Source organism: Rhopilema esculentum, chromosome 21 (assembly GCF_057945365.1).
Source record: "Rhopilema esculentum isolate cy_ngs chromosome 21, ASM5794536v1, whole genome shotgun sequence".
NCBI classification, from domain to species: Eukaryota; Metazoa; Cnidaria; class Scyphozoa; order Rhizostomeae; family Rhizostomatidae; genus Rhopilema; species Rhopilema esculentum.
Window position 1 is genome coordinate 7,626,146 of NC_142835.1, and position 22,231 is coordinate 7,648,376.

Here is a 22,231-nt window from a genome sequence, read left to right on the forward strand (position 1 = left end):
AAAAATAACAAAAGGAAGTTCCAGGGACAATAACATAAGAGAAGTTGTGGTTTCTTATGACCACGACAATATTTTTGTAGATGCAAATATAATAGCCAGTGCTTAAGCAAGCCAAACTGTATAAGCAAACCTAAGAAAAGTCTCAATAAGCACGCAAACTTGAAATACATTAGCAAATCTTGATCAAGCCTAGAATACATGATAAAGCAAACAGAACGGAACATTCAATAACTCAAATCTTTCTTTTCGGTGCCAATGCTGCTTTGTGACTCCAAAACTACCTGTAAACTAATTCTTTTGTATTCTATAAGATTGGTGGAAGTGGTGAAAATGTTGTCACTGCAACAGCCGGTCGAGCTGATATGCAAACGATATACCCTCCCTCAAAGGAATAGACAATCTGGAGAGGTGCTAGAAATGAGAGAATACACTCTTTTTTATAAGAACAATTTTATAAGAACGCAAGCCTCAAAGCTGGTCAAAAGTTAAGAACAAATCAAGAATAAAATGAGGCTGAGCTTCTGTAAAATTTAATTTTGAACAGCGTTTTATCTCAAAAACGCGGATTTTTAGGCAAATGTGGGTACTGTCGGCAAATGAAGGTTGTCTCACTCGCTTTGTTGGCAAATGAAACCTGAACACCTCCCTAGAGCGAAAAAGCTAGCAATCGCTTACACCTTTTTAATTTAAGAAGAAATAAGAACAATCCAGCCTCAGATTTTCGAGAAAGTTAACAACAGTCAGTCTGAACTCAAATTTACTGGCTCTTATAAAAAAGTGTAAACAATTTGTTGTTTGCACCCATGTCAAATATTTACAAATGAAGCATATCTAGACCATTCAATGGCAAAGGGGAAACTTCTGAAAGCAAGGCCAATGTAGAATTGTTTAGGGGACTGAGCCCTCCGAAAAAAAATTTTCACAAAGGGCTCCACCCCCTGTGCCCCCTAGAAGTCACGTCATCACTGGTTCAACCCTGCAACCCTACTACCGTGATGAATGTCTGTCACCCTTAATGCGTCACACACGCATTGTTCGAACGGTTTCGCTACTCACGAACCGAATGGAGTGATGATGACTTGTGTAATCCGGTGATACGTATTACAGTATCAGGTATCTGGGAAAAGTACTGACATGCGAGTAATTTAACTGAGGCGGTTATTTATTTCTTATCAGGTCATTGAGGCTCAGGGCGCCCAGGGATTACATGACCGATTTAATATTTAGGGTTTCAAAAAAGTCTCTTCGTTGATTTTTGCAATCGTCTATAATTCGTTCGCTACTATTTTTAAAGGTAGAATTTAAAAGACATAAACGAATGATACATTTAATCCGAGAGCCTTTCGTGAGTGTCGCGGCCTGTCAACAGAGTTAGAGAACCAGGCAGGTAACCTATTCAATAAGTGTCATTATCGATTATGTTTGCGGAAGAAGACAATAAGAACAAAGGAGAAACCAGATCGAGGCGACTGTGATTACAATAAAAGTCATCAGCAAGTTTGAATTGTCGAAGCTGTGTGCTGTTGCAGGAAAAACGATCAAGGATGGAGGAAAAAGAACCGATCGCGTCTCAACCGCAGAGTGTTTCGTCTTGTGATGGAATTGTTAAAGGCAAATGCGTACAGTTGCTTGAGAATACTGATCGTTTGATAATACAACGAAGGGTCCAGGACAGCGAAGGTTTGTATGCATTTGCTGCATGTTCGCAAGTAAATTATTTCATTAGAGACCCATTTTTACAGGTTGTTAACAATATACATGAAAATATAGGAGAAAGTAAGGTCACAACTTTTCAAAAATCAAACACTGAACTAAACTATACCGACAAGTCACGTAAAGCATTCGTATCATGTTGAAGTTTAAATTGGACTGTTATCCCCCACGACCTGCTCCTGGGTTTTTTTAGCATTTTCATTAAAAATTCATAACATCAACGCCGCTTTTTAAATATGGTGTCAATGAAAGTAAATAAAACAAGATATGGATGTTGCATGATGACGCATACTTTGACGTATTTAAAAAAAGTAACGTCAGACTTGAAGTGGAGAGTAGAACGGCGACAGGTCGAGGCCCTTCCTTTTAATTCGGGGGTAACAAATAACCTGTTCAGGATTGCCTGGGTTTCCTTATGGCTCAAAATTTCATGACAAGGAAATATATTCTCAGCTCATTCTGAAAAAGTTATTGGAAACTGTTATAAATGTTTCTTCTGGCAATCCTTGGGGGCCCCATTTTTTAGAAATCAAAATGAAATTTCAAAGTTTCAGGATTTTGCTCTTACATAGGATTTTATATTCCAGAGGAAATGCATATTTTGCTGTGTTTCTACGATTTTAGTTTCTTTACACATAAAATTTTTCCAAATATTAACAATGCTATTGAGGCCTATCTATATTTGATGTAGCAAGCTAGCAAGCAAGAATATCATCTGAATCAAAGAGGGAGAAAAATTTTTGGGAAATTTGTGGGTTAATGTTTGCAAGGATTATATTGCCCTGTTTGTGATAAATGCTGTACTTTCAGGTGAAAAAGTATTTTTTATAGTTGTGTCTTTAATAGACAATAGACTTTTCAATGGGATCATGTTCTGTCAACTTTCTCTTTTGCAACTTTTCTTGTTTAAATATCCAGTAAATGGTACCATCCTTAAAAAATCTTTGATTATTGGTCCCCTTGAATTATTTCATCCCATGACACACTTATGATTAACCTATGATTCATGATGTAAAGTTTTGTTTCTAGAAACATTATATCTCTAATTGGTTTGTTTTCAACTGTAGACAGTATAACCCTTACTTTAACATTTACCTTTCACGAGGTGTGGTCACATCAAGAGTAAGGACCAGGACACTGCTCGATAAGCATTAGCTTCTCAGTGTCCTAAAACTACCTTCGGATACTAGGTAGAAACAATTTCAACTTTCATAAACATTACTTTAATAAAAACTCATTAATTTCTGATTGGCCTGTTTCGGTCTACAACTAGGTATATATATTTCCTAGCATAGAGTTTTTGATCTATGTTCTGAGGTTTTATACTCTGAAGAGTTTCAGACGAAAAGCTTTAGTTCACTCAAATGTTTGCTTTTTTCAAAGCCATTTTTATAATATGCTAAGTTGATGTCTGTGTGGAATCAAAAAAGAACATCTAAGAAAATTTATGAGGGTATTAATGTGCATAATCATAAAAGCTGATTACACTTACTGCTTATCCAGCTTTAACTTTAAAACCTTGTCAGTAATTCTTTTCACAAAGTATGTCAAATTTGCATAAATCTGCAGTGTAACCAACTTAATGAATTAAATTGGTAGCTTTAAGTTGAAAAAATGACAATGTTAGACCCAAAATTTAAGTGTTGCTTAAAACCCCGTTTTAAGAGTGGGTGATAACTATAAAGTCTTTTCTTTGTCTTGCTGAAATTATAACATTTTTACCATATCCTACTGATTATCTAAATTTGGGATGTCATTTGTAAGCTTCCTCCCATAGTCAAGGATAATTCTGACTGGAAAACAGTATTTGAAACTTTGGTTATTTTTCAATGTTGGCTGTACTGTTGCCATGATTGAAAGAACAGAGGTTCAATGCACAAAAAGAAGGCAATAGGGTATGGTTTTGGTCTCCACTTGATAATTTCTTGCTTTTAAACTGATATAATTGAAGAGTTAACTGGGTGTAAAATATATTGAAAATTTATGCATTTACACTTTTCTCTGTATTCGTTAACAAACATAGAATCGTTTGCAAAAAGGGTGGGAGTTTTGCCAATTCCAAATTTATGGCTCTATCATTGTAGGAGGGAAAGTGTGTTAATCTAATAAACCCAATTTTCTCTTCTTTTTTTCTGTTCAAAGGTGATGGCAGTTGCCAGCAACCCAGCATATGGTCCATCTAATTCTTCTATAAAGTTATAAAGATCTATCCAGTTGGGTGAGGCTGGTAGCATAGAAAGCATATCTAGGAGATTTGATGCAGAAATGTTGCCAAAAGAGGAATTTCTGTAATAGAAAAAATTTGCTATATTCATTTTCATTTTGCATTATCACCACTCTCTATAAGTAGCCCAAAGGCTTTACAAAGATTCAGCAGTATATTGAAAAGTACAATCATTATCCATCTCTACTTAACCTTTTGATCTTATCCCTACTTAATCAAATAATTTTATTATAAGTAGAATCTTATGTGAATCCATACATGCCTAAATATTGATGGTTTTTTATGTGGACTTTCACTTCAAACATTCTCTGGTAAAATTGCCTTTTAAGACTTCTCGATCTTGTTACTTATTCCTCTAAAATTGATATTGCTCAATATATATTAGCCTATAGGTACTTTAGGTTCATTTCTTAGTTTACTGTTCATTAGTTGTCGAGATATTGGTGCATAGATGAGCAAACAAGCTGCACTGATCATATTTCAATGTTTTTATTAGGTCAAAGACCAGACGTTATTTGACCAGAAAGGTGAACAACTGAGTGTCTGGGTCAGAAATGTGATATAACAAGGCTGAAGATATTACAGCTGTGTCCCTTATTTTCAGAGCGATCAAACAGCTAGGTTATGAGTTCTGGCCAATGTGCATAATTTTGACTCTCTTGTCCCCTTGGTGAACCACTAAGGTCCCAAATCAAGTTGCACATCCCCAAAATCATTGGCCCCAGTAGCAACCACACTCGAAAACAATGGTCGAACAATTAATTTGCACTTTAATGTTGACGAAAATATCGGGTCCTGTTCCACACGAAGTTTTTCACAACTATTTCGGTCAACGTAATGTTTGATCAATAAGGTTTACTGTACCTTAGAACCGAGGTGTCCTGCTTAGTTTTCCCTATTTTCCTTTCAGTTGCTGAATATATTTTCAAAAGGAAGTTTTGAAAGTAGTTTATTTGAGCTAAATCTTCAAGCAAACAGTTTTATAATATCCCCTTTATCGGTTAAAATGTCTCTAAAGTTCAGGTCTACTTCTATAAAATTTTCTCGACAATGCTCTCTCCGCCATCAACTTAAAATCTATCCTACAATAGAACCCGTTGTTTGTTTAATGATCAAGGGATAGTCCCTCTATTTTAAGAGCTGTATCAAACATGTTTTCTTCATTTCCCTTCATTGTTGAGCTAATCTGTATTAGTGGTGCGCTTTCTGAAAGCTTCCAAACTTGCAATTTGCTTCTAAATGATGCTCCAACGCGAATGGGTACTTTAGAGATCTATGGAGATCTACTTCAGAGACCCTACGGCATCCAGTCTGTGTCTTAAATAAGGAAATTACTATTTTTATGCTGCAAATCGCTGTTGACTTACAGAGAGAAGGTTTTTATGTCCTTGCAAGTGAATGTTTTCAGGAAGTGGATACAGAATATTTTTATCTGATAACTAAGTTCTGGGACCTGCTTCAAAGATACTCTTCTTATATGTGTTTAAAAACCCAAAAAAACGCAACCGGGGACGATCTAAGACTAGTTCGCGGTGGCTTTGTGCCAATCTTCATTTAGTTTATTTTAAAAAGTAGAACACGTTTAGGTTTCGAGACAGTCAATCAGATAAACTGTTTGACCTTTTCTTCTTTTAAGAGATCAAATCTAATTTTCTAAACCCATTTCCTCGAGTGGCAGACTCTGCAACAGGGCGACTAATCCCATCATTTCATCTCTAAACGAACTGACAAAGTGCCTGGGGTTTGTTATAAAATGGAACACAATATACTGTCGTACAATATCCCAAAAACTATGGTTCTATATTTTATGTAAATTTTGATCAAATTCATGAAACTCTCACTATGACACAATCAAATTTACGTGTCAAAATGACGTAGCAGGCCAGAAAGTTTGTTTTTCCGCGTGAATTGTTTCGTATTCACCTTCACTATCGACGTTGTTCCAGGAAGAATAATGCATGGTAGTAATATTAATGTTGGTGTTCCAGGTTTTCCGGTAAAAATTGCTGTTAAAAAGTCTTCTTTTTTAGCATCTATTAATCTTTTAGCTTGAGGATATAGCTGCAATACCTTTACTCAAGTCGAGGCTATTACTTTTTCAGCATGGCACTCTCCGAACACATATTGTATCGCAACTGACGAGAAGTCATTGGACAATCCTCTGTTGATGGTTAATGAGGAGGGTATGATCTACTTGCATTTCCTCATCGACAGATACAGCTCAAACCATTTGTCAATTTTAGCCAATCAATAAGCATATATGTGGTAACACGCTCACTGATTGGACAATTTTTGATTGACAGATGACAGATGATGAATTTTGGAATCGTTAAGTTTTATTTGTGTCTAAAGTCTGTGCCAAAATCGAAACAGATGATGCATAACACAACGGAGAGCTCTGAATGCAGCCCCAACAACTTGATCCTCAGCCTGCATCATTTGTCTATATTTTGGGACAGACTTGTAGTTAACTGTTAATGAACACAGGGTTGTGATGCACTTCCATGCTCTCTGTGGTATCGTTTTGTATATTGTGTTCATTGTCAATTGTTTTACGCATAAATAAATAAAAAAGTATATCAAGATTCAACTTGTTTGCTCACGGTTACCATTATTGGATTAGCCCCTTGTTCGAGAACAAATAAACTTTAGGATTCAATTCTGGAAACATTTTGATAACTAAAAACTGATTGATTTTCAAATAGAGTATGCGATGCATTCCCCATTTTGACTAAGTGTAATTTAAAGTTACCATGTGTATTTATAGTTTCATTGAATGGATAGACTTACAGAACCAAGATTATCTTGTTGAGGAGACGAGCGAGCGAAAATCTTCAATGAGTGAGGCAAGCCTCGGTCCTGGAATGAGAGTGCCTTTGACTCCAAAACGGAGAGCTGCCTCACTCATTAGAAAACTTGATCGTCTCCCCGATGAATCCCTCAAATTTGCCTGTATAATGTGATTTGGCGATAGAAATTGGTGGCCGATTCGTTTAGAAGCTTTTCCAGTTGTCAACTGTCAGACACGAAATCATTTAACTGCTAATTTTGACATGGGTCCCACGTATATGGAAAGAAACTATCATTTAAAGCCATAATTGCATTTATCCCAACTCTGGTTTAATACGATTCCCAGCTGATTTATTCTTACACCTTAAGACATCGTTTTAATTATCGTTTTACCCCTCGGCGTATTTGCTTTTAGCTACTGCTCAGTAATGTATAGTGTATCTCCTCAAAATTGATCTGTGTGCTTTAATGTTGGCTTGGGATATACAATCGAATGAATGAAAAATTAGGACGATGGTCTAGAGATTTCTGCACTTGACTAACAACACGGTTGAATGTCTAAAGATATGGCGTCATTTTGTTTCTAGCGTAGTCTAATGCCAAAAAATATTTGCAGGTTGATAATCATCATTAGATATTCGTCATTTTTTATCTCCTTATCTTGAAACATGAAAATCTGTTTTCGTTGATATTTTACATAATTTTCCAACACAAATGATGATATTATCATCATCTATTGGTAAATACATTAAAAAGAAGATTTTTGCTTCTTGCGAAAACCTTTGTCTTTTTACGATAGTTCTCTTGCTCTTTCCATACATATAAATCCCCTCATTTTCGTCCTGCTTTTCTTTCAATTTGAATTTTGAAATATATTCTATATAAGTGTCAATCGTGTGCTTACTTTCTATTTTAGCTTCAAACAACATGGTATTGAAGGCGCTGTTCTGTTGTAATCAGAGAGAATGTGATCTTCGAGTCACTGACTCAAGCGGAACAACAATCATGTGGTTGGAACACCCTAAAAACTGTAACTGGCCGATCCTTTGTCCATCCTGTACCCCCGGGATGATTGTACGCTCGTCCAGTGGAAGAATACTCGGCTACGTCAATCATTCGTAAGTCGCGCTTTTTGTCGAAAAGCATTTAGACACTTATAATTTTTTCGAAAAGTATTTTGGTAATCTACAAAACAACGAAGTTCGTTTGTGGTTCTAGATGCAAATGCACTACGTAGTGCTAATAAGAGCAACATTAATTACTTTTAAATGTATAACTGTCCCTTGTGTGAACTGGAATGTGATTTTGGCTTGTAAGCTTTAATGCTTGTGTCCCAAAGCGTGGTAATGTTTTTTTTAAATAAAATTCAGTGTTGCCCAACAGTATTGCAATACCTGTTCCATCATACGCTCTAAGAATTGGCGTGCGTATTATTTCTACAGAAGTCCTATTACTGAAATTTACCACCGTTTCATGTAAAATCCTCATGGGTTTTAGGCTGTGCGTGCACCCAAAGCAAAGGACTATTTGGTCCAAGTATATGTTGCCTTTTAAACAGTGCCTTGTCTTAATGCATTCATTCATTCGTTCCGTCTAGTTAAGCAACATATTTTCGTGTTGCTGAATAAAGTATTCCTCTTTCCCCTTTAGGCCAAGGGACACTTGTGGCAGCTGTTTACCCCCGTCTTTGTATTATGATGTTCATGATTCAGAAAACCGTCAACTTTTGAAGATCGAGGGTCCTGCATGTAAATTCGAGTGTTGCACTACTACGACTTTCAGGGTCGGTAGCCAGCTTTTTATATTTCATTTTTTTATTTTATTGATTGTCGTATTTTCATTCAAGAGTTTCTTAACAAGTACACTTTGAGTAACAATTATACCAAGGCGTGGCTATTTACTTATATACAGGGCCACCGAGAGGTTTTGCAGCCCCCGAAACAAAAATGAAAGACGAGGCCCCTTGTATTCGGAGCGAAAATAGAATTTTTGCGACCACGCCCTTTAGATTAAAATACGTTTCAGAAAATTTTTGAAGTCGTTTTCTTGCAATAGTTCAAAACACTGTTATTTTAAGGCATATATTTGTCACATTTGATTAAGCCTGTTCTTAGAATTCATAGAATTCATTACTGTATGAGGCCCCCAGACCTCGAAACCCTAAGGCAATTTGCCGCCGCTGTTCTCCCTTCTCAGCGGCCTTGCATATATACACACCTGCATGAAATGCTTGACTCTAAAAATCAACTTCTCATCATAAAAAACATGAGATGATCATCACAGAGAAATATTTCTGACACATGCTTGAATAGTATATTGTCAGGCATCCAGATGAAAACCACAAAGGTTTTTTACTTTTAAGCTTAAAAGTTGGAACAGGATTTCTAGTAGCAAATTTAAATCTGAATGATCTTGTATTGTTGATATCTGAAATAATTTTACAGATATTTTCATCCAAATGGAATTCATACATTGGGGAAATAGGCCATGAGTGGCAAGGAACTTGCGATGGAATTTTCAGTTGTTGTGTTTCTCCAGACACTGATAAAACCACAATGACTTGTAAGTAGGCAAAATACTATTATCGCTTGATTTTGGTTATACAGCAAGAAGCTTTTCAAACTGTTTATTTTTAAGAGCTTTAAAGGAAAATATTGTAGTTGGCAACCTTTAATGAAGAAATTATGTTGTATGTAGAAAAGTAAAATGGTGAGTACACGGAAGGATTAGAAATAGAGAGGAAAGTAGACAAAAGAGGTTCGATGAATCAATATTGAGTGAATGACTAAAAAAATGAAGGAACGAATGAATGAATGAACAAATTGAATGAAAGAATGAATGAATGCATGAATGAATGAGTGGATGAATGGATCAATCAATCAATTGAATAATTGAATCAAAGGTAAATAAGTGAAGAAATGAATGAATTAGAAGGATGAAAATGAACAAGAAAGAAAGGTACAGAGATAAAAAGAAAGTACTTTGGTACTTAAGAAAGAACCAAAGAACCCAAAAATAGACCAAGACATTAGTGTATGTATATTTTTATGAACACGTCCTCAGATTCAATAACTAGGAAGCCAGAATTTTGTTATACGCTGGTCAAATGACTGGTTCAAATCGACAGTCTTATGAAAAAAAAGAACATATGATTTGTTTTGTCCAGTCGATGCAAAATTAACCATACATGTCAACTTGCTTTTTGAAAGTCCTGTAACATTATAATTTATGTCTTTCGTGTTGATGTTTGGCAAATTCTTTTGTGTGTCTAGGCGTAGGAAAAACGTCCCCATATTCCTAAGGAGGTTTTTACTACTAAAGGAGCCAATTTTGGAATCTCCGGGTGTTTCTAACTTCTTAACTTTATTTATGCCTTCTGTTATTGTTGTCGTCAGTATAAAACTACTTTGAAAGACTATTTGTTTTTTTAGTACAATTGAATGTTTATGCATGTTTCTTTTTTAGTCCCACGTGAAATGGGTGCTAATGAAAAAGCTCTTCTTTTGGGAGCACTTGTTTTAGCTGTAAGTTGTTTTCAATATTTCTTGTAAATAAAAATATCGTTCGTAAATAAAACTGACTTAGAAATTGGCTAATCACCCACTATGCATGTACAGCTCTTTTTGAGAGTATTGAGCAATAATTTAGAGACTGGTCAACAGTAGTCTTCGTAAGGATAGAACTGATTTTGTCCTCCCTCGTCAAAGATTTCAATGCCCATGCTTCGTTGGATAACCTCACCTTTATGTTCGTTTATCAAGATGTTCTGCAATTGTGAAATAGTGTTTACCTTCTCTTCGAGTTTACAAAGTTAATCAAGTAGAGGGTATTCGAGAAAACACTAGATGGGTTGAAATGCCACAATATACAAGCCATTTTTTTGCCTTCAACAAAAAAAATTTCCTTTGTATTGTACTATTAAACAGGTATATTTTAATCCCGGGGGGTAACATCCAAATACACTGGTACGGGGTATGTCATTTTTTGGAGTACCATTCTTCAAGATAAAATAGATTTTAGGTTATTGATTATCAAACATGATCATGGATTTTGAGTGTAATTTTTAGCACGACCTTAAATTTCGGGGTATCACTTTTATAAGAAAGGTAAAATGTTTTGATTTACTTGATTGAGTTTTTGGATTTTTGCAAATTTTAATTAAGTTTAAGGATATGCATTTCATATTATATCTAAATTTTGGGTAGTCTGGCGAACTTTGGGACCGAAAACCTTTGAATTCCTAGTCTTAAGCTTTTAGATTATTATTCGAAATTTGAATTTATTGTTTTATTTTCCTTTTTAGCATTTAAACTATTTTGAGCAAATGTAAGAAGACTTTGACGAACATAAAAAAATATGCAGGAAGAATGTATCATAATCGTACGAATTGTTGGTCTATTTCATCTGATTAAGAGTTTCCTTAATCCATTTGTATATACAGAGTGAACCAGAAATATTTTGGTTTGCGTAAAATTGATAAAGAAAATTACGGTGAACCAAGAGATGGAAAAACAATTCCCGATAAAAGTTGATATTCTGTGATCCAAACAGTTTTTATTGAGTACTACATAGAACTCTAACGCCCTGTTTTTTTCGTTCATTTATCCAAACGTGATACAATCTCAGCTTCCACTAACAGTTATGTTTTGTATGAATTTGAAATAGCTACCTTAATGCCTTCAATGTATCTATGCGAAAAAATTTAGTGTAAGTCAGTTTTAACTGCTAAATTTAGTGAAGGAAAAATTCCTTTGCGATAAATGAAGTTTTCAAGTTTCTTAAGATAAGATATACTTTGTGTCCCAATTGTGCTGAACATTTTGTATTTGATTTCACGAGGCTTTTCCCTGGATACGAGGATTGAGCCTGTATTTGATTAAAATTGATTAGATTTTATATATATTTCAGATTTAAATTTAGCACGATAGGTGTATCAACGTTATTTCTGTAAAGATGCAAATTTTTGGCACTTTTTATCCCATTGAGTTCTTACTTCATACATTAGAGCCTAAAACTATTCCGAAACCTGTACTGCAATACCATGGAAACCAGGTATCAAAAATCAGCAGATGAATCGCTTGCATAATTCAAAACTGCGATGTATTACAGCTAAAATATGATAAATTTTTACTAAGGGAGAAAGTATGTCAACCAATCAGCAAGATCATTTTCAAGCTTTCCTCCTCTAGTGTTTTTATCTCTATACCCCTAGGTTTGCTAAGGTATAGTTCTTTAAAGAAGTAAGCAACTCCGTTAAGCCAAATTTTTGTTGTCCTTCCATTGTGATCTTATAGCCTCTCTTGTAAAGTTAATTCAATTGAATTTTAATCATAGTTCTTTCAGCTACGATTGGAAAACTTAAAACCGTAAATGTGGTCGTTTTTGTAAATGATTACAATCTAGAATATGTGATTTTTAATCAATAAATACTGACTATTTTTGTGATTTTTGTAAATTTATTTAGAGATTGTTTTTGCTGCTGATTTTGTCCATATATTTGTTTCGATGTGAGACGATGCGGCAACTATAAGTCTTGTTATGTAGATGATTATGTTGAATCCTATTGTTTTGTAATTTGCCAGATCAAAATAAATTGATTTACTGCTGGTGAATCGTTCCGACGCTTTTCAATATATGGATATCGCTTTCTTAAAGTGTTCCTTTGGAGGTTTTTCCAGCATGATGCTTGTGGGCTAAAAGTACCATTTGGGGTCTGTTACCCTCGTACTCTTTAAGGACACAAGCAGGACTTCAGCCACAGAGCTGCTCTTCTTTATCAGGAGGTGCTCGTCGCCTGGGCTCGTTTCTAAAAGACTTCAGTTTCAAGATGGAAATTATAGGACAATTTTTTTTGTTCATTATTAAGAGGGATTCATTATTTATAAGTGTATATTTCAACGGATGTCCATCTTTAAAGGGTGTCCATCATTAAGGGGCGTAAATTGTTAGGAGTGTCCATAATTAGGGGGTGTCTATTAATAGGGTGTGTATTGTAAGAATTGTCCATTTTTAGGGTTGACCACAATAAGGGCTCTCCATTATTTGGAGATTTCCCTTGGTGATAGGTTTCCATTTTGTGGAAGTTTCCATTTGGGGTGTCCTTCATTAAGTTTGTTCATGATATGGCGGTTTCTATTAAATTGTGTTTTACTAAAGTCTGTCGTTGTTATGGATGTTCATATTCTAACAGGTGCTTGTATGTATGTCCTGACGATTACAGTGTTCAAATGTACAGTATACTTTTGCATGCTTCTATTTTGGCATTGAATGGCATGGCTGTGATCATATTACTTTTGAAAAAACACTGATAACGTGTGTTTTATATTAGATAGTTACATCCTCTCTGTGCCCTGTATCCCCATTTCTCTAATTTTCCCGAAACCTTTCAAAGCCTATTTATTCAGACAGCAATATATTGATTATGCTATACCAAAAAATCCTTTCTAAATGATTTTATTTTGGCTAAAGTGATACTGAAATGGAGTATATTGACCAACATTTCTTGAAGTCTTTTATGAAGGTCGCATTTCTGTATGCAACGCTACCCTGAATACCAAGGAGAATTTTTTTCGATGAATCGTTTACGAATTCCCCAAAAGGGTTGAACCGCTGAACTTTTGGAAGCGCCAACTCTCGAAGCATGTACACAAAGCTACTTCTACAAAAAGTTTAGGGCTTCAAATATGTCAAGTGAGACATACCTATACCAATTCTGATGTTGAATGGATTTTTATGTCTTGGTCAGTCATTACTGCTCCTGTTGCACTTCTATTGCCTTCAAAATTTGATCCGCAAGCATAAGACTAAGTTAAATTGAGCTCTAGCCCTAAATTGAGTTTACGAAATAGGCCATCTGAAACAGAATCTTCCAGACCTCTCGGGACCCTCTTTGGCATGCAGTTCATTGTTGGAATTAAATAGCAATCTCTTGAGAGGGTACGAAATACGAAAAATGATGCAATTCTCGGTAACTTCAAATTGGACCTGATAATTTGCCTTTCAAAGGAATTTTTAGCCAATGTTGTTTAATCCTCCTGTGAATAAAATTGATTTCAAGTATTCTGCAACCCCAATGTTACTTCAATTGCTTCTACGAACCAAATTTGAAAATCGTCTTGAAACACTATCGTCATGTTTAGGCACCATTGCTTTAAACCCTCCACCTACCCTTACGCTTCAAATTAGCCCCCATCCTGGAGGGAATAATCGTTCATAAGCCCCCAGCCTATATAGAGCTTCACGGTAACTGGTGAATCGTTCCGACGCTTTTCAATATATGGATATCGCTTTCTTAAAATGTTCCTTTGGGGGTTTTTCCATCATGATGCTTGTGGGCTAAAGGTACAATTTGGGGTCTGTTAACTTCGTACTCTTTAAGGACACAAGCAGGACTTCAGCCACAGAGCTGCTCTTCTTTATCGGGAGGTGCTCGTCGCCTGGGCTCGTTTCTAAAAGGCTTCAGTTTCAAGATGGAAATTATAGGACAATTTTTGTTTAATCCTCCTGTGAATAAAATTGATTTCAAGTATTCTGCAACCCCAATGTTACTTCAATTGCTTCTACGAACCAAATTTGAAAATCGTCTTGAAACACTATCGTCATGTTTAGGCACCATTGCTTTAAACCCTCCACCTACCCTCACGCTTCGAATTAGCCCCCATCCTGGAGGGAATAATCGTTCATAAGCCCCCAGCCTATATAGAGCTTCACGGTAACATATTAATGAAACTCTATTTGGGTTTAAGAAAAAGCTAATTAAACGAAGCGTATTTTGCCACATTTTAGCCAGGGTTAATAAATTCTGGCAGTTATATTGAAAGAATGAAAAACTTTCAAAACAAGCCATTTGCATGAAAACTTTCATTAATTTTTACCATCCCCCTATTTGATTCAATGACCCCCTTGTATAATTCCTCGGGTAATAAGCCTTCATAGCTAACGCCTCTGCGAGTGAGATCTTTCTCTATTAAAGGATACAACAGTTTCTGAAAACAGGCTGGAAAGTTTGCGAGGTCTTAATGGCCCATATTCAAACAGCCCTCTTAGTAAGGGGCTTCAGCCATTCAATAATGGCGCTTTTGAATTTGCAATTGCTGCATAATGGGTCGCAGTTTTGCAAAAACGGATCTTTAAACGAAAATGCTACTATCATATAAAAATGCAACTACCATAGCAACTTTTTTTTACCAAAAACAACATTTTTATCGATAGAATGATCATATAACTAAAGTAAGAGACATGCTTCAATTTTGATATGCTTTGTACAACTTTTATAAAAAACATTCATCTTTAATCTAATATTTATTATTCTAACATTAACATTTATTCACCTATCACCAAGGGAAATCTCCAAATAATGGAAAGCCCTTAATGATGGACTATCAAGCTACTTCAATTTCAACTAGACTGTTTTACTAACCTTTTAGGCTTGCATGAAACAATGAGTAAAGTTAGGCACTGAAATGTCATATACATTGTCGAGAATGTGTACTTTGATACAAAAGTGACCATAGGCCCATCTGCAGCTTACATGTGCGCTTTGCTTTTGTAAGTAAGACATTGTGACCTTATGTTTGCTGGATTTATATCCAGTGCCAAGAGGTATTGTATGAGCATAGGTAGTGAATATGTTTTGGCCGCGTGTTGCATGAACGCAATAATTCCCAGCAAATTTCATTCCATGTCCTCTGCATTAAATAATCCCTATGTTGATATGCTGGATAGCTTGGTGATGTTATGTTAACGTAAGAAATTCGGGTGTAATGCCGTGTATCTTTTGGCATATATCACAAAGTAAGAAAACAACAGCTTCTATTTAAACAATAATTTACAACGTATAAAAAAGTTAAGTCTTAGGGCCTATGTGGTTCTACGCAAATTTTCGAAGGTTTATATCTATCGATCAGTTGGTATAACACATCTAAGATTAAAGTTGGGGATATCAAAGGACCTCGAGGATACTATTATGAGAATTTTTGGAAACATGACATTTGTATATATACACTAATGTAAAGCTTTAATGATGCCAGTATTTGGAATCAGAGGTTCTCAGTACAAAGACCCCCGTTCATATTCTCGTGGGTATACCCACTGAGTAATGGTAAACGGGGAACCATTCGTATATTCGATACATCTGGATCTCAGGCTCTTTCATTTCCAATTTATCTCCAGGAAATAGTACTTCAAATTAAGGTCGCAACTGTTTCTGCAGCAGGCTGACTCTTCCATTAAAAAATAGTTATATCCTTCATCAGTTAACTGGCTCTTCAAGTGTGAAACAAATGCTTCCATATCAGTTTGTCCTAACCCTTCTATAATGCAATGCGGATTCCGCAACCGGTCCATTAGATATTCAAAATCCTCGTGATAATACTTGGGTCCACAGCTAAGATGTTTTGTCACTACCAATGAGTGCTGGTTTCCAACGCATGATGGTTCATCGTGCAATATTTCTAGATCGTGTTCGCCTACAAAGAGGATCTTTGACGTAGTAGACAAACTCTGTAAACAGGCATTTTGACAGTTTCGTACAAGTTCTCGCTTCCACCTGTCAGTTTGGAAGCGCTCGTTTCTTGTATTCAAAAGCTTTGCTCTGAACACATTTGGATAGATCTGTAAAGCATCGATTAGGCCTTCTATCTGAAAGTATTCTGCGTCTTCTAGCACCTTGAACAACAAAAAGGAAAGAGTTAATATAATATATTTCATTCAGCTCGACAATATGCGATTAAGATGAGAATAAACTTTTCCTGATACCAAACACAAAGCTACTGAATTCCAATGTTCACCCCATCTGACCCCCTCTATCTACGCCACCAGGCATAAGCACTAATTATTTTTGCTACTAAGTTTCTTAACTGCCTGACGTTAGAAACACAAAAAGTTAACATGAAATAGAGCGCTTAATAAGTCACAAGAAACTCTTTCTTTCAAATAAGAAACTCTTTCTTTCAAACAAAAATGTTCTAGCAGTTTGACGTTGTGGTTGATCCGTACTGCATTTTATTAATTCTTTGGTCATTTTAGGGCTCGGTTTCTGGTGGTAAGGCAATGAAAGCAAGTCGAAAATTTCTTTTTGCAGAAGTAACGATAAACTTATAATGTTGGGAAAATGAATCTACCGTGACAATCGTAAGCATATGTTACCACAGCTGTGAGGTTATATTTTCAAAGCTGGTGAAAGTTTAAGTGGTCATACTTCAAGTTTGCAGAGCAAGCCAGATTTCAGTTGCAAACTTGAGTTTTAACCATTATATCATTATCAGATCAAATAAGAAAAGTTGTCTGAAAACATATAATAGCATTATGCATAATTGCTACCAGAAATCGACTTGTTTAACACCTGTTGTTAGGACAGTTGTATTTTGATAATTTCCTCTACCACTGTAACAAGCGTTTAAAACAACAGCAGATTCTAACTTCTGGGCTTTTCTTCTGCGCTTCATAACACATGTTAAACAGGGGTGCTGCCCTAAAAATTTAGGAGGGGGCTGTGCTGTATGCATCTTTAGAAGTTACACCAAGACCACACCCATGGGCACATCAAAAGGGCTTGGATTTGTGTCAAAGATCGTTCGTCTATATGAAATCATTCAAACTATTTGCCTTTTAATTCAACCTATATACCCAGGGGCGTTAATTGGGGGGGGGGGTTAGGAGGGGCAAAAGGTCCGGGACCCGTGCTCCTATGGGGCCCGTAATAAAGTAACAAGATCTATTTACAACACAAAAAAGCTACTATTTCAGCTACTTATACGTAATCAACGCCTGTATGTTAATCGCAGAGAAATGCCCACATGTCCTTGATTCCTGTAAAATGTTTTTCCACATTCTAGTAAAAATCCTTTAAAAAACTTTTTAACAATTGTACCTGAAAGGGGTGTTTCCCTTGTTCCCTGGGCGATTGAAGAGCGTGGCCACAGGAAATTTTCTTAAGGGGGTCCAGTTTTGTGAATCACCCCTGGGCCTGAGCTGCCTCTCGACGGCTCTGTATATACCCACTTAAAAAGGCTGGTAGAAACTGCTCATTTAATGAGAAATGAAAACCATGATAAGGGATTAATTCAAATTGTCAATTAAGGACCTGAGCCTTCCCAAAATCTCTTGAAGTTTTGACAAAAGGGGTTAAGCCTTCCGAGTCCCCTCCATGGCACCCCTGATGTAACACTCCTTTTCATAAAACATCACTTTAAAGGAATACGTTTCTATAAAAAGAAGTCAAGTGCTAAAAGTCTGCGACCAAAAAATCTACAAGTACTTCGCAAGAAATTGAAAATCACCTTTAATGCAACATGGGCTGGAGGGAGATTTCGTTCTCCTCGTAAGTACGCAAGAATGTATTCAAAGTGACTGCCATCTCTATCAATGAAAAATCTTCCATCAGGGTCACGTGGCACCTTGTAACGCCCACTAAATAGCGCTGCCAACATCGAGTTTGGGTCTCCTAGCAAAGTTCCCTTAGTCGTCGTGAAAATGATACCTCCAACATTTAACGCAATTACATCTGGAAATTCCTAAAAAACAGTTGGCATAAAAATTGTTCAGATCGCAGGTATCAGAAATACTGTGACAGAACAACAGATATTGATAATATTTTGAGACAACAGGCCAAAAGCTTATAATCCATTGAAATTACCAGGGACGTAAATAAGTGGCTAATTTTGGGGGGTTGTGGAAGGTTGAGAATTCCAACTTTACCTGATGAATTTTTTCTTTCGACCTGTTAATCTTCTGTACCTACTAAATTGATTTGGAAATAGCCTCATGGCTTATTCCAGATTTTTAGGTTCTGTATAATTACCAACATTTTACTTATAATAATTAGTCTTAAGCATCAAAACACTAAAGAAGATAAAGGAAATCTCTAAAATTTGATTAACGTAACACGAACATTTGATCTTTTCGTAAGATGTTAAGCAACATCAAAGCCATACCAGTCTAGATCTTGGATATGTTTATTGATAAAATTCATTCTTTCAAGTCAGTTAACAGCAATTCTCTTCATTTTTTGCTCATCTTAAAGCTATTTGCTGCAGATCAGTTTTATATAAAATATCTTTTTCACAATATAGAAGCATCAAGGAATTGACCATTTTATCTTTTGTTCTTTATCGAATGAAAATTTTTACAATTTTCAAAGGGCTAAATGTCCTTTGTTTTTTGGAACTGAAATAGGTGATCTGAGGGCAAGTGCATATGCCCAATTCGTAGGATAAAACACTCTTTTTTTTGATCAAATACTTCTGCTGCAGCTTCTTTGATCAATGTTTTGTGGCTTCTCATTAGCATTATCATAGCAATTTATGATAAGATTCAAGGAGGTCTACAAAGTGCAGGGGGAGCTTAGCATACACCCATTAAGAAGCGTTGAGAATTTCTAGCAATGAAAGATTTTTAATGTTTTCAATTGAATTGGCTACTCGTTGTTTCTTAAAAAATTCCCACTTTCAATTGTTCTGATCAATACAGGGAATGATTTTTCAAAACTTCAGGCTCAATCAAAACTGATGGTAAAATTTAAACTTCACCTTGCCTGTTCAAAATAATTTAATTCAACTTAACGCCTGTCAAAAAGGAAACAAACGATGCAATGGTGCGATTTGAGATCCAGTGGAGACAGTGCTTCACAATTAAAAACGATTAGAAGATGTGCCTGCTCCAGAGTTTTAATTTTAATAAAGTCTAAGATTTATACATTTAAAATCCAAAAATCCTAGGCTATAAAATTTACAAATTTGGTCATAATAGTTAGAAAAAACCTTTGGGGGGGGGGGCGTCACGCCATCCACGCCCCCTATTATTTACGTGCCTAATGAAGATGCCCTGGATAGTTTGATAAACAATGAATTCAACTGCAAACAACAAAAAACTAACTTGGATGTTTGAAACAGAGCAGCAAAAAGTTACTACAAAGCATCTCATTTCGCTTTATATTCTAGCCTTTAGTAACTTCTAGCTAAATCAAAACCGCGAAACAACTTACTTTATATTGGTAAGTGTCTTTATTTGACGATCAAAACTTTTTAAAATTACCTCTTTACTGTGTATTTGCATTTCTTCTAGCTTCTCTACCAGCTGTAGGCTTGAATTGATTGTCTTGAAAATACGTATGTTAATACCATAAGTATGTAATAATATAAGTAACAAATATTCAATAACACGATTTATACTCATCACATGCTAAGTGTGTTCAAAAACAAATGTTCAAACTGAGGAAGGTGATGCTTAAGCGTCACATAAAACGATGTAGAGGACTGCAACTATATTCAATCAAATATCATTTGGTCAAGCTAGGTCTTTTGTAGACGTGGTCAAAACACTCTTAACTGAAATGACAGTAGCAGAAATCGAATGGACTTGGGACTCAACCAGATCTTTTTTAAAATCATATTTATCAGAAACTTAATTCTATATATTCAATCAAGAATTTATCGTTGGTGCTATAGAGACCTTTTCCATCACCCCACCCCCCCCCCCCTCTAACAATGTAATGTGCTTTTGTAGCCAAAAAATGCATGATTTATGAAATTCGAACACACGTAGCTTTGTCCGAGGAGCAGAAAATTATAAACAGGCTCAGTGTTTTATCATACTCTAACTCCTCGAATAAGCAACCATGCCCCGTACAAGTCCTTTTCGCATTAGCCCCTAACCTTGAAGTGAACAATTTGAAGTAGCCTTACATGTCAATTTTAGTCCATAAAAATAGCAAATTCAAACGAGAAAGTAAAATAAACGAAGCATTTTAAATGTCTTTTTTATCAATATTGTTTTTGTTTTGGCAAGATAAGGCAAGGCGTTTTGTCTATCGAAGTGCCTTCAGAAAGTTTACAAAGAATCTTTCTAAAAGAGCTTCAAATAAATTTTTTAAGCTTCCAGCCTCGTTTAAATTCTATCTGAAAACATTTAGCTTTGCGGCTAATTGGAGAATTCACAGCAATTTTAAGCGAGTATTGTCTGCGGAACGGTTAGGCCTGGTAGCGTATAAGGAAAAGAAAAGTAATAATCTTTAATCCATTTTTGAGATTTTGTTGAAAAGACTTTGCGAAAGCTTTAAACAATGGGAGTTGTGAATACGTACAGTCTCACAGAATTACTAACTTTTTATGTGCACTATAATCACAAAGCTGGAGTAGACGGAGTTGTATTTTAGTTACCAGATCCCATTCTACATCAGTAAAAATATAGTTGTATCTGATTTACCTAAAATCTATCTAGAATATAAAGTGTACAAACGAAGATTTCTGGCAAGAAATATTTCTCCGAGGTAGCAAACGCTGCTCAAGCAGAATGTAAACAAATAAATACCTTTATTGGGGCATCGACTTCCTTGAAATCGGGCATAAGCATCGCTAGTCGCAAGGCAAACTCTTCGTTTCTTTTTTGTGTGGTATTTTTCCGGATTTATGCAGGTTTCGACGGTGAAAAACGCATTGCAGTTTTACGACTCAAACGAACAAAAACCAGACAATGTGCAATAGGCAATTAAAACAAATGCAGCTGCCCTTCGCTTCACTCCCAGACTTTCATCTGAAATCAGATTATTAATTATTCAGGCAAAACTTTCAATAAAATTGAACATAGCTCACAGAAGTGAACCGGATGCACAGTTTTCAAGTTGCATGTATAAACTGAATCGAGCAACCTGTGGCTGTTCCGTGATCATTTAGTTCATAGCGCCTTTGCAGCGACAACAGCACAAACAGTACGCAATAACGTACTTTACAAGTACAAAAACCAACGAAAAAAATCTAGCATTAGCCAGAAGCCTTTCTAAATTTGCAAGAATTGATAATTTGAATCCGCGTTTGTAAACATATTTCGATTGCAAATTTGATTTGCATCAAGCAAATTCCTTTTCTACTTTTAGCCTAATCATATTTTAAAACGATTAAATTCTTGATTTAACAAATACTACTGTAAAACCACGATAATATCTTAAAGTTTTCCAAAACTAAGTAAATTTTTCTTGTTCCTTGTATTAAATATTTTTGTCGTTCCTTGTACTATCGGTTTCTGGTCACTTCTTTCAGGCACTTTCCAGGAACGGATCCAGACTATAGCAACTGTAGCTCGAGCTATAGTCAGAATCTCCGTGTTTGATTTTCCAAGTGTTTAATCTTTCTCTGCTACCTATCAACGTTTGTAAAACACTGAGCGCAGAATTGTCTAATAGTAAAACTTAGACGAATCAGAAGTTCCGTTCTTTGTTGACAGTAACAAACCATAATTGAGCTATAGTGGATATTCCGAGCTATAGTTGATCTGGGGATTTGCTCTGGAAAAGGCACGTAAGACAATGAAATCCGTGCTAAAATTTTTGGCGCGAGCTATAGTGAAGCTATAGTCAGGTTTGAAAATGGCCTTTTAACCAATAGAATATGAACACAACCTGTGTTCCCTGTAATATATCTTCAAAGGCAAGGACCAACTAGGAAATAGACAGGGACGGCGGAACGACCAAGCGGCAAGGGGGGGGGGCAGGCTTGAGTAAAAGGGCATTTG

At 35.8% G+C, this 22,231-nt stretch overlaps 2 protein-coding genes across 2 annotated transcripts; one reads left to right on the top strand and one right to left on the bottom strand.

Annotated features, from left to right (window-relative positions):
* Window positions 1-1,295: 1,295 nt before the first annotated feature.
* On the top strand, window positions 1,296-12,360 carry LOC135684345 (phospholipid scramblase 2). Its single transcript, XM_065199878.2, has 7 exons — window positions 1,296-1,680; window positions 6,040-6,120; window positions 7,644-7,845; window positions 8,378-8,510; window positions 9,172-9,289; window positions 10,193-10,251; window positions 11,031-12,360. Exons 1-7 carry the CDS (start codon window positions 1,545-1,547, stop codon window positions 11,055-11,057), a joined length of 756 nt encoding a protein of 251 aa, XP_065055950.1. The 5' UTR covers window positions 1,296-1,544; the 3' UTR covers window positions 11,058-12,360.
* A 1,708-nt stretch (window positions 12,361-14,068) lies between these two features.
* On the bottom strand, window positions 14,069-21,669 carry LOC148957681 (uncharacterized). The gene is made up of 4 exons (XM_089114916.1): window positions 21,035-21,669; window positions 19,760-19,822; window positions 18,007-18,240; window positions 14,069-16,393 (listed from the first exon to the last, which is right to left on the bottom strand). Exons 1-4 carry the CDS (start codon window positions 21,074-21,076, stop codon window positions 15,878-15,880), a joined length of 855 nt encoding a protein of 284 aa, XP_088971042.1. The 5' UTR covers window positions 21,077-21,669; the 3' UTR covers window positions 14,069-15,877.
* Between the last annotated feature and the right edge of the window lie 562 nt (window positions 21,670-22,231).

What these genes read in the sequence shown, in the direction of transcription:
- LOC135684345 (XM_065199878.2), top strand. Translation starts at nt 1,545, where the DNA reads ATGGAGGAAAAAGAACCGATCGCGTCTCAACCGCAGAGTGTTTCGTCT. An exon ending in GTTGATGGTTAATGAGGAGG is followed by an intron (nt 6,121 to 7,643) that starts GTATGATCTACT and finishes TTTCTATTTTAG; the next exon opens with CTTCAAACAACATGGTATTG. An exon ending in TGATAAAACCACAATGACTT is followed by an intron (nt 9,290 to 10,192) that starts GTAAGTAGGCAA and finishes TTTCTTTTTTAG; the next exon opens with TCCCACGTGAAATGGGTGCT.
- LOC148957681 (XM_089114916.1), bottom strand. Translation starts at nt 21,076, where the DNA reads ATGCTTATGCCCGATTTCAAGGAAGTCGATGCCCCAATAAAG. An exon ending in AAGTCGATGCCCCAATAAAG is followed by an intron (nt 19,823 to 21,034) that starts GTATTTATTTGT and finishes CGTATTTTCAAG; the next exon opens with ACAATCAATTCAAGCCTACA. An exon ending in CAGCCCATGTTGCATTAAAG is followed by an intron (nt 16,394 to 18,006) that starts GTGATTTTCAAT and finishes TTGTTGTTCAAG; the next exon opens with GTGCTAGAAGACGCAGAATA.